Source organism: Urocitellus parryii, chromosome 4 (genome assembly GCF_045843805.1).
Source record: "Urocitellus parryii isolate mUroPar1 chromosome 4, mUroPar1.hap1, whole genome shotgun sequence".
In the NCBI taxonomy this organism is placed as follows: Eukaryota; Metazoa; Chordata; class Mammalia; order Rodentia; family Sciuridae; genus Urocitellus; species Urocitellus parryii.
In genome coordinates this window covers 92,076,625-92,089,182 of record NC_135534.1, presented here as the reverse complement: position 1 = coordinate 92,089,182, position 12,558 = coordinate 92,076,625, and the positions used below count along the sequence as shown (strand labels likewise).

The following is a 12,558-nucleotide window of genomic DNA, read 5'->3' as shown; positions in this document are numbered from 1 at the left end:
AAGTGCTAGCAAAAAGACAAAACAGCATCAATCACTCAGTCAGCAGCTGCATACCTGGAACAAACACTGTCATATTTCCCCTCGACTCCTAAAATACCCTTGGAATGTGTCACAGTTATCACCGTCAAGTGCCCTGCAGAAAGCAGCAGAAAGCTTACTCCATTTCCAGAAACGGGGGTTGGCTTGAGCTTCGTCTCATTAAGGGAAAATTCTAGTCCATTTCTCTATTAGTTCTCTTTCTTTATTCTTGCCTCTGAGAAATGAAAATGCAGTTTCCCCAGCTCATGGTTGCAACTGATGAGATGTGAAATGAGTTTCTATGAGAGATGACACCCTTAAGGGAATAATGAGAACTTGTCACAGAGCAAGCCTATGTGATTCTCCACAAATACTTCAATGCTCAACATTAAGGAATTAAAATATGCAAAATTAGAACGCTCTTCAGGAAACTGATATCATGGCCCAGGTCACATTTCTTTTCTGGTGGGGGTCTGAACAGTGTGCACTACCGTACAATATTATCTCCTCTCAAAAGTTTGTGGGCTCCCTGTGGAGTACTTTTCCTCCATCCTCACAGTTGTTCTATGCCTCCTGGAATGTCTAGGAGTAAGGATGGGAAACCATCTTTCCTTCTATTCATTCTGGGCTCATGGCTGAGAACACTATAACACAAAGCAGACTGACAAGAGAAAAGTATGTAAATTTATTTAATATAAGTGTTCAAGGATGCAGGAAACTTCATAAGGAAATGAAGACCTGAATGGGTATGCTGAAGGGTGGATGGTCATGGAGAAATGATAGGGAACAAATGCAATCTAGTGGGAACAAACGGGGGGCTTTGCTCGGAGTCCTCGTTTTCCTTTGTCTTCAAAGACAACAGCACTCTTTTCTGTGGCAATAGGGAGAGCTCTTCTCACATGAGGCCTTCTGTCCTGCTTCAGGGCAAAGTCAGAGCCTCCTTCCTCAGAGGAGAAGGACAAGGGGAAGATGAGAGTGGCCTTTAAAACAGCTTTTGCTGATTTGAAAGGTACTTTGGGTAGTGATTTTTATGAAAGGGAGGGTTCAATAAGACATATTGTGTAGACATAAGAGGATCCTATCATTTCAGTTCTCTTCTTCCCTGGATAATACATATGGAATAGGAACAGGATATCCCCTAGAAATACGGTGGCCTTTTAAATTAATACCTATGGTTTTTCATTATTCGGTACCCAGGCTACAATGACTCTTCAGTCAGGTTAGAAAGCAGGGAGGGAGAAAGAGAGGAATCCTTCCTCTCTTGCTTTTGTCACGATGCCAACTGCCTGCACAGTCTAATGGAACTGTCTACACCGATGCGTGTTCTGTCCCACATGGTCATCACTGTAACAGGTGGACGCTGAGCTCCTGAAATGTGCATAACACAATGAGAAACTGAATTTTTAAAGTGGATTTAATTTGATTGAAATTTAAATAGCTACATATGGTCAGTAGCTACTGTGTTGGACAGCACAAGTCTAAAAGTTCTTTTTTTCTTATTCATTTACAGCCTCTAGAATCATTCTTTCTCTAGAAAAAAATAAAAATAAATAGAGGATTCCTTTTATTTTAATGTAGAATTTTGCACTAAAACTTGCATTCTAGGAGAAACAGAACATTAATACAGTGTAGACAATGGAAAGACTAGTATCAAGTCCTAAGACCTGGTCCTCCATAGGAAAGACAAATGACAAGTCGCTCATCTGTGTTACGCTGAGAAATTAATTTTGAGCTACAGACTTGAGATAAAAAAAAAATAGTACATGTACATTATCTGTTGAAACATCTGTTATTGAAACACACTTATCTAACATTGCAAAATGGGACCAAAGAGACAAAAATTGTGTTCCAGAAATTTCTCCTCTCTGGCTAAAGTTTGTGGGTCATGATTATAACCAAACATAAGTCAAGAAAAGCTTTTCAACTATTTTTGTGGAAATGGCATTTTGAGAGCTCGTAGGGAGTCTTCCTGCTCCTTTCCCTTTCTGTGCCTTTGAATGAGACCACAACTCACGCCTTCCCCGTGTTTTCCTACTGAGAAAGAGGGCAACAGAGTGGGAAAAGAGCAGGACTAGATGATTCTGGCTCAGGCTGTGCCGAATGAGGAGGCCACACAGGTGCAGCCACCAAAGCCCTGCAGACTGCTGCTTTTCTCCCTTAATCCCCACAAAAACCTACAATTTCAGGTTTCCGGGAAGCACTTAAGTTACATGAAATCCATTAGCTGTTACAACTGTACTCTCCCATCAAGATCTTATCCTACTGGAATTGTATAAGAAATATAGACAGGTCGGTGGTGGAAGTGCTGGATAAATACAAAAGAATAAAGGTATGATGTGGAACAGTTAATGTTTATAGGCTGCTTATAAAAAGTTAATTCACCCATCTTTTCAATGGTGATGAAAACACCTGTTTTCCTCGCCACTTGGGGATGGAGGTAAATGAGAACAGACACCGTAAAGCTCAAGACAAGCATGTGTGGAAGTGTTTGGTCTGACTTTCTCAGTTCTGATTGCCTTTCAGCCCTGATGATTTCCTTGCCAAGAGAAAGGCTCTCCATTGGAGTACTCTGGAGTGTGCACAGCCTTTCCCATCTGACCCAGCTTCCATCAGGCCTTCTTACCAGAGCCTGGCAAGCCTGACCTGGGCAAGCTACTTCCCAGTAGACAAGGCCCATCTATACCATGAATGAGACTCTGTGCTAATGTCATGCTCTGGAATTAGTTGCTCAGCCAGGCTCCCATCATGTCCTCTGCAGTGGATAGGCTAAACACGTAGGCATTAATTCTCTAAAGTGCTATCAAAATCATTTAATTTTGTTTTTCTATAAAGGTAGGAACTATAGCCAAAATATTTCCCATAATAACCCCACAGTGGTCATATAAAACTTCTGGTTAGAAGTAAATATTCACAGATATTAAGACTGCATTTTCAAAATTCATGAGCATTTTATAAACACTCACTACATAACCCAGCCTTTTGTCACCTTCAAACTTCTCAGTGTAATGTTCTTGAACTGTTTGTCATTCATATCTGAGTACTGTGTCTTATAACTTGAATTCAGTTCTTCCGTGATAATGCTCAGCCTCAGCTACAACTGTTGCCTGCATGTTGAGTGATTGCTCAGGTAGAAAATGTTATCCCTTCTCCAAATGTTTTGGCTTGTAGTCACTTAGGTTTTGGAATAATTCACTATCAATCCTTAAAAATTTTGATTCTATGCACATGAAAGAAGTCAAAATAGAAGCAAAAATGAATTTTTTTTTCTTTTAAGAAACTGTGTGATTTTGATTGTGTGTGTGTGTGTGTGTGTGTTGAATACTACCTGCTCTAGAAGTTCAGTAGAATCTTAAATAAACTCTTAATGATTCAGGTTTATACAATGCATTTGTGCTGAAATATGTACTTGTGTTCCTATGTCAGCCATTAATTTGGGAATTGTTACAAGGCCTTAACAACCTTTTTTTATATTCCCAATAAACAAGAACCCAACTCAGCAGATAGCTTCTCTGCCCGGTATTGTTTTATTAGTATAATGGCTTTATGGCAATGATTCATTCAGTGGTTTATTGGCAACAAGGCTAGTAACTGTAGTTAAATATCTTTCATGATGTGGTAATTTGCAAAACCGAGCATCTTTGATTTTGTATAGTGATATAAAAGCCACTGACTGGCTCAGTCACTCTCCATTTAGTAGAAGTCAACTTTGTCTGGCTTCAAGTAGTTTTCCAGGGGGTAGAGGGGAGTCAAGATTTCCATTTTCACCCATAGGTGCTAAGAAAAGCCTGGTTACCCCTCAGTGGATTTTTATTTCCATGTGTGTGCTTGCAGCTGTGACTCATAGCTTGGAAAATAGGGAGGCACTTTGTGATGGTACTTATTAGCAAGTTTCCTTCAGCTACTATAATTAATTCAATGCTTCCTTCCCTTTAAAGCTGACCAGATAACCTGTAGCCCACCAGTTTGCTTTCTCGATAAAAGCTTTTCATTTCTCTTTTAACTTTCCATGCTCCCTCAAATCAGCTTTGCTTTTTTCCTCCTTTCAATGCTGTGTACCTGAACCTAAGACTATTACATGGTCTGAAAGCTTTGAACATCACGGCTGTGATCAGTCAGTAAAGCAGTCCAATTTCCACTTTGTTCAAATAGTACTTTCCTGTCTTGTCTGGGAAAAGTGTCTGCCAATTCATTTTTCTCTTCTTATCAGCAAAACACATATATACTGTGCTTGTGTTGCTTAATATACAACACAGAGAAAATCCCTGAACAATCAGAAGACAAGTTAGAAAACCTGCTCAGGTTTTTGCTCTCATCCCAAAGCTCTCACTTTTGTTTGTCGTCAAATGAGAAAGCAAATTGACAGAGCACTGATTTTACAGATGTTAGTCACTGCAAAGTGTCAGGCCTCAATGATGGTCTTCTCTTAAACAAAGAATATTTATCACATGCTCAGTTTCTTAGGAACCATTTCCCTCCCTTGCATCTCCCAGCTCCCAAGCCTGATTTACATGCAGATAGTCTTGGACAATAGTGACTCATTTATAGTGAAGAAATACTTGACAAAGCCATAGAGGTACAACCTCCCAAGCCCCTCCAAAACACTCCTACCAAATATGGTGCTGTAGGGTTTTTATATCTATCATGAGCAGGACTGTTTGATACCCCAAAAGATAACACATTCTTTACTCATTGCTTTATTATTTCTAACGTATTTTTTCTTATCATTCTACTAATTTTTTTTTCATTGAGAAGCAATATCATTTTCCCCCATGGAAGGAAAAAGCAAATGTCATTGTAACTCTGCACTTAGTAATTTAAATTTTATATCAAAGTCACAAAAGGATTAAAACTGGTCCAAAATGTGGATCACTTTGTTTTGTGCCCTGTCCTGTCCCCTTGTTTTGCCTCCTGTTTGTTTGCAGTTGGAATAGATGGGACACATAGAAAAGGGCAAAATGGAGAGAATATGAAGCTTTCCCTAGTCTTCTGCATTGGTCGCATCACCATCAGGTTCACCCAGATGCATTTCTTGAAGCAGCTACTGTGTGCCCAACATGCTGTTGAGATGTACAGACTAAATACAAGACTAAGGACATGGCTTAGGCCACAGCAAGCCAGATCAGTTCTACCACCTCCATGTAACTCAATCTCTCTCCTAATCTATAAACTAAATTAGAAAAGTTTCTATCTTCTAGTTTTGTATAAAGAGCCAAATAATTTAATATTCTCAGAGCCTCCTATAATGGTGCCTGCCATCTAGTCTGTGCTCGATATTAGTGATTATTTTTACTATTCTAGCCCCTAAAGCTATTATAATCAAATAAAGAGAGATAACATATAATAAATCATGTGGAATTGTATGATACATATTTCAACTGCAGTAGAATAATAGGAGAAAATGATTAAAAATAGAATTAGTTGGAAAACTGGCACTTAAACTAGCTTTAACAATAACAACCACTGTTGAGTGTCTGTACTTCCTTCATGAACTCTGTCACATGGTCTTTTGTTCTCCCAGTTTATACTTACCATTCTTTTCAGTCAAAATCTAGCTTAAATGGAAAAAAAAATGCAGTGATTTATTCTCTGACTCCCTAGAACTCCTGTGGAATAACACAGCTAAATGTTCAATGGAAGGACTATGCAGCCTGAATATAGAGGGCTGAGGACTCTGGGCCTAGTAGATGGCTTTAGTTTGTTTAAGACTTTAAATATTGAATATGAGATAAGAAAATGGCTGGGAATATAATTCATAAAAGAATTGTGGGGATTCTATGACAGTTATAAAGACATTAAACTGTGATTTTCATGCATCTAGCCTTCATCTCTAACAGCAGTACACTAAGCACAGCAAGGCAGGTTCCCATTGTGCTTCACGTGTATGGCCAGACACACCTTTGAAACACAAGAGGAAGTTATAGACACATTACAGAAACATTGGGTCAGAGCACATGAGGAGCCTGAGGACCTGATCCCTGGTCCAGGGGCCTGGAAGACCCTGCACATAGTATTTCTCAATTTGGACCTCAACTGTCTCATATAGAAACTAGGCATAATGATACCTTCTTCACTAGGTAACACTTAAGATTTGCCAGATGGCAAAAATATAATGTCTATGCGAGTTCTTTGAAAATTGTAAAATGCTGCTCAATTGTTTGGTGGTGCCATGATCAAGTTTAGAGTCTAACAGGAAAATAGAACAAAATATATGTAAAAGACCAATAGGAACCTAAGAACATAGAGAAAATAAGCAGCTGAACGGCCTGAAAAAGCAAGAAACATTCCAAAATGTCTGTTCATCTGTTCATGTTTGACTAATTGAAGGTCACAACAGAGAAGAAGAGTTAGTTTCTAAACTACCAATTTAAGAAGTTATGTTTAAACTTACTAATTTAAAAATCGAGGATATACTTATTAATTGAAGAAATGCTGTTTTGATACACATGAATTATCATACAAAAATTATAGTGGAACCTGATATGTTTCAAATTGTAAAAAGTATTGTGTCTTCACATATATGTTAGACCGTGAACATGGTGTAATTTAAGACCGCTAATGACCTCCCAGGCCAGACTGTTTACTACAATCCAGCATTGAGTCACACTGGCTATTATGTTCACAACTTTGTTAATTGTCCTTCTATGTTGATATTATACTGAGTATTGTGTTTATTGATTACCTGTGCTTTGGTCAGAAGAACAATATATTTAGGCCAGCACTTAGCATGAATCAGCCCCTTAGAAAGCTGTCATTAAACACCTACTAAGACACCTGAGGTCATCTTGGTACCACAAGTAGATAATACAGGAGCATTACTCTAAGATCAGTGGAATCTTGTACTTCAGTGATTACAAAAATTCTTACATGTATACATTCTAATAGTAAGCCCATCGTTTTCGTTGGATTCTCAAAATAATTAAGGAACAATTTTTAAAGGAATGAATAATGGTATCTGGATCAATTAAACTCCAAGAGCTTTCTAACAGGAAATATGCTTCTTTTCTTAGGTACTGAAGTTTGAACCTGGCAATATCAAGAGGAGGGGCCTGGCTAAGAACATGGCTCTTGTTGACATCCAGTTGGATCACCATGAACGGTGTGATTGTACCTGCAGCTCAAGACCACCTCGATAAAAGAATGTACATAAACTTATATTGAGCATGAAAGAACCTTTAGTTTAAGAAGGATATGGTAAGGGACCCTTTCCCCACCCCCAGCAACCGAATTTGCTACTAGCCCGAAATACAATGATACAGTCATTGCTGAGACGACCTAGCTTTGTTAGTTCTGTGGCAAGTAGAAAGGTGCATCATCAATTTCTATATCCAAGAATGTAAGACTGCATTTTATAGTAGTATGTGAGGATATATATGTATACACACAAATATATACATATGTCCAGGATATGTGTAAATAGATACATGGTTTATTCAGTAGGTATAACCAGGTTCACCAGAGCTTATATATGGCTGAATGATTTAGACCCTTAATATTTTTCCAAAATAAGGGTAAGGGATATGTCAAATATATAACACACATCTGTAGGAAATTCAGAAGATGAACTTTTTATTTTGTTGAATTTTGAATCGCAAACCATTTTGGATCTTGAGCCCTTAAAGAAAGCATCTTGTATATTAAACACCAACATATAGGCTTTTCTTAGATATCTGCCTTAATTATAAAAAAGGAAAAATATGGTTTGTGGGAAAAAGACAATTACCTAACCATTTTTTCCATGAGATGCACTACACATGCTTGGTAATGTGGACTATAGTTGCCTTTCTCCAAAACCATGCCATAATAATGTGGGAAATTTAGAAATTAAGTCACTAAGTTATCTTTATATGCATTTTCTGAGACATTCTAATTCATTTAATACCCATCTCAAAAAATATTGCTCAGAGTGTTTATTATCATGATCCTTCAAGAGACAACTTATAAGTTTTAGCAGAATTTTGAATTTTTTTCTCTGCAAAAATTCCTCCAAAATAACAAATCCTTTAATAAATGGCATGGAGATTATGTATGAGCCTTTCAAATGGTGTTCATCAAAAAATTGGGGCAGATGAAAGTCAAAAACCTAAGCATTGAAATATTGACATAACTGGAAATTAGGTGGAATATTTGATAGGATCCATATTTAATAATGGATTCAAACTATCCAAACTGTGCCAATAATTTTATGTATTTTGCTTTTGTGTTCCTGTCTCTTCAATATATACACATGGATTTACAATGGCATTTTATATTTGGAGAGCCATCATGGATTATTTATAACCTAAAAACTTTTGTATATTAATAAAGCAAGCAAATTTTATTGATGTAAATCCCTAATTATATCCTCACTTAACATTCTGAATTTCTATTTCTGATCCAAGTGAAATCAGATCTGGAGTCTTCTGTTCTTTCCAAACCTAGGGAGCCCCCTGTAAATTATGGGAGTATAAGTTTTGCCCTACTATCCCACTTGAAAACTGTTTGGCATTTGTTATTGATATTTGGAGTAAAATTTTCTCTCTGACTCCTTTGTGTCTATTTTAAAGAGACTGACTTCAGGAGTAGGAAATGATTCATCATTCTCAAAGCAAGACACTTAAGAGGGAACACTGAGATCAACATAGCTCAAGGGTTGCTCACGGAGGACCACATTTTTCCTCCAATCTTGAGAGTTAAACGAGAGCTGTTTTCTTTTATGAGTCCAGGGTCCTACTGACCACAACCAGTTAGTGTGAGGGAGACGTGCCCCCACTGTCGAGGTCCTGGTGTCAGATGAATGGCCTACATATATTGGGACTTTTATGTACAGTGCTCTCAGACCCAAGTTGTCAGCTGTCCTCAAGTAGCTTATTTCTTCTTGACTCTTTAAAATAAGACCTACGCTTATTGATGATGTACTTTCTAAAAACTCCCCTAAAAGTGTTCAGTGTTTTTACTCAGGGAATAAGTGGTAAAATAAAGCACTCTGTTGTTCAGTTTTTCTAAAATCCCAGAGCACAGTCAGAAATAGCCCAGGCAGACAGTCATAATTAGGAGCCACTTCCCTTTCAGGACCACTTGCATAATTTTCCTGGGAAAACATCAGCTTCCTGTTCCAAAATCAAAATGTGTGTTAACATCACTCACTTTAGCTTCTACAGCTCACATTGTAGCTGTAAATATGAAAAATCCTCTGTGTTCTAACCCAATTTTCAATAAACCTCCCAGGCTGCAATAACCAGGATGGTTTTCAGTTAAAGCCCTATCTTTACTTTTTATTTATTAGCTGAGATGTAAGCAGATGTATTCACTCACTTATCCTTTTCTTTCCTGCATGTTTATTAAAACTTCTCCCTTGGTTATCTGTTACCTATCACACTTCCAACGTGTAGCCAATAAATCTGTTCCATTGCCATCAAAGGAATAAAAAGTTCACTGTACAAATTACATTTCAAAACACACCCTAATAAATCCACATTGCTGCACGGCTCACTCACCTGGAATAATGCCTTTCATTCAATATGTTCTTATAAAGCAGAACACTTTCGTAAGTAGAATGTTTTATGTTTTTTTGTCATATCGGTAACATGCAGCTTTTTCCTCTCACAGCATTTTCTATAGCAAATGTAATATGCCTCTTATCTTCATGAAAAATAAATATTGCTTTTGAACAAAACCACTCCATTATTTAGTACTCAATTGCAGTTTTAAAAGGTATACAATATTACAAACATACTTTCACAAATGGATCCAGCTGTTGGGAATGACAAAATTGGGTGATATCTGAGGGCAATTTATAAGAGTTAAAAGAATGAACCTGCTCCCAGACGACAAGCTTCCACTCTGTCCCCATCCTGCCACCACGTAGTGAGATGGGACTTGGGCTTCATGGTCTTGTTTGTCTTTTCTCCCACAGGCCTTCTGATGGATGACACCGTCTTTTGACATTGCCTGATTCCCATGCTCTTCCTTGGGGTCTGAAATCCACAACTTCATAGCCTGTTTCCCTTTTGCTCACAGCCCCCACCCTTCCCCATCCAGGTCAGCTAGTGGGTCAGTGGGTCAGTGATAGGCTTCAGGGAAACTAGTTAGCACTGTATCCCTTCAGCATTTAGTTTATGGTTTATGAAGGAGCACAGAACATAAAGAGAGTCTTCTGGCTGCAAATATCTTTTGTTTTTGCTTGTAGCTTAGTCTGTATTATCTTATTGGAGGCAGTGTAGCATCTGTACCGTGTTAGGTGAAATTCTGCCACTATAAGGGTTTCTGATTGTTTGGGGAATGTATGTAAGGAGATATATACCTTTTTTTTTTTTTTTGGTACTAGGGATTGAACTCAGAGGTACTCAACCACTGAGTCACGACATCCCCAGTCCTATTTTGTATTTTATTTAGAGATAGGATCTCACTGAGTCGCTTAGCGCCTCGCTTTTGCTGAGGTTGGCTTTGAAACTAGTGATCCTCCTGCCTCAGCCTCCTGAGCTGCTGGGATTACAGATGTGTGCCACCGTGCCTGGTTGGGATATGCATATTCTGAGGCAAGAATCAGTTGACCAACTTCAGAAATACCAGCTAATATTTAAGTCACAGTGTGGAAGAAAGATGGCGAGGGATCAAATAATTCTGTGCATAATAGTTAATTCAGATAACTTGTTTTTTCATGTAAAAGTCATAACTGTATATCTAAACAATATTTTAGTGCAAATGTATTAAGAATTTTATTCAATTTCCTAAAACGTGCATGTGTCCAGTTTTACTCTTAAGAATAATTCAACAGATGTTCAAATGGTTTATTTGCTCCTAGGATCCTCTGTAGAACATTAAATTATAATTTATATATTAGTATTCATGCCTAAAATCCTAGGAAATTCATTTTTGTTTATTGACAGCCCTGATCAAATATGCTGGAAGATAAAATATTTATAATTCTCTGGGTTTTATTGACATTTCACTCAAATTCTGTTGTTTTTAAAGATCAAGTTAAAGACTACAAAGGCCCTGAAAACTTAACATAGCATACTGGGATATCTCAAATAAATTAATAGATAAGGCACTAACTGCTTAATTTAAGATTTCTTCTTGTGTTCAAATTTTATTTCCGAATTTGCAAATTAATCTGTACCTTTTAGAAAATGAATTTTCTTTCCCTATAGAAGTCTAAAACGTCTTGAGCAGATCACATTGGAAGACAGTAAAGGAGCTGAGTCCATCATGAATTCAACACAGCAAGCAATAGGCCAAAAAAAAAATCTTCATTTTCTTACAAAATCATGCAACTTTATAATTATCTAAACTGTTGGATACTGGCTGTTAGATTTGGTGGCCAGAAACTAAATATAAAAAGCATTCTTGGATTCCATTTACATGTTAAATAATATCTGCAGTAAAAGAACTAAAGTCTCTGGTTAGACTTCTTAACCCATTTCCTTGGTGAAGGCCATATGACAATTGTCTCCTCTTTTACCTTAGTCTCTTCAGGGCTTCCTTTTCTCTCTGGTCTCACACCCTACCCTTTCCCACCTGCCTCCATCCTCCACGCTGCCAGTCAGACAAATTCAGGATTGATGCTCTCTCTTAGGAGGCATAGGAGGTGGGGATCCTTTAGGAGATCAAATGCACAATTTCCCAGATGAGCAACTAACGAGGAGAAATTGCCAGGTATTTTAAGGAATCACTGCTGCTTGACAGTCAAAGACATCATGTAAATTTTTCCAATATTGTCCATTTTGGTGCAAACTTCAGAGTATCATAGTGGTCATTTATTGATATGTATCAAAGGGAATTCAGCCACAGTCAACATGGGCAAAACTGACTAGATTAAATGTTGCATTCATTCCTTCAAGAATAAATGCATTAAAGCCCACCATATTCCAGGCATACTTTGGGGTTTAAAACACAAGTCAGATCTACAACAGAGTATGAAACTAGAGAAGGATATTCTAGGTGGAATAAACAGAAAACAAAGATTTCTTCCAGCAAAAATGCATAAGGCAAATACAAAGCGTACAGAGCATAAATTCAGAGAGTTTCAGTTCAAAGAATGCAGAGAAAAGTGGCAGAAAGGAAAGGAAAGAAATTTGTAGTAGAGCAATTGATGTTAGAAATGGTAGATAAGTACCTACCTAATCATGCAAAGTCTTGCCTGCATGGATAGCAGAAGAGTTTAGTCTCTTTACACTTAGGAGAGGAAGCCATGGGGGCTGTAAGTGCCTTAGAAAGTTATAGACAGAAACGTAGAAGGCCTTGGGCACCTGAACTAATCTGCCATTTTCTGGGCCCGTGTTTCCTCATTTACAAAATTGGATATGTAAGATGTTCTTTTGGTCCCTCCCAGTGGAATAATTCTGTTATTCCACATTTTGGAAAATAGCAGTCTACAAGAAGAATCAAAGTAGGAATGTAAATGATAGGGCTCCTCAAAGTTCTAGGATGAGACAGTAAAGACAAATGGAGACGTCTGAGACAGGAAAGCATGTAGGGATGTGTGCACCTTGTGGCTGAGCAGGCAGTGCACTGCACCTCTCCATGGGTGCTATTTGTATCAACTAGGACTACAAGAAAGGT

The 12,558-nt window shown here is 37.8% G+C and overlaps 1 protein-coding gene across 3 annotated transcripts in view; it reads left to right on the top strand.

Annotated features, from left to right (window-relative positions):
• The window catches only part of Pdgfd (platelet derived growth factor D), a 230,606-nt gene extending 222,428 nt beyond the window's left edge, over positions 1-8,178 (top strand). For 2 of the 3 annotated variants that reach the window (XM_077797705.1, XM_026392496.2), the window contains exon 7: positions 7,026-8,178. In XM_077797705.1, the coding sequence (XP_077653831.1) occupies positions 7,026-7,151 (126 nt within the window). In that variant the 3' untranslated portion in view covers positions 7,152-8,178. The remainder of the gene's footprint in view (positions 1-7,025) is intronic. The other variant, XM_026392497.1, reaches the window with a different exon arrangement.
• The last annotated feature ends 4,380 nt before the right edge of the window (positions 8,179-12,558 follow it).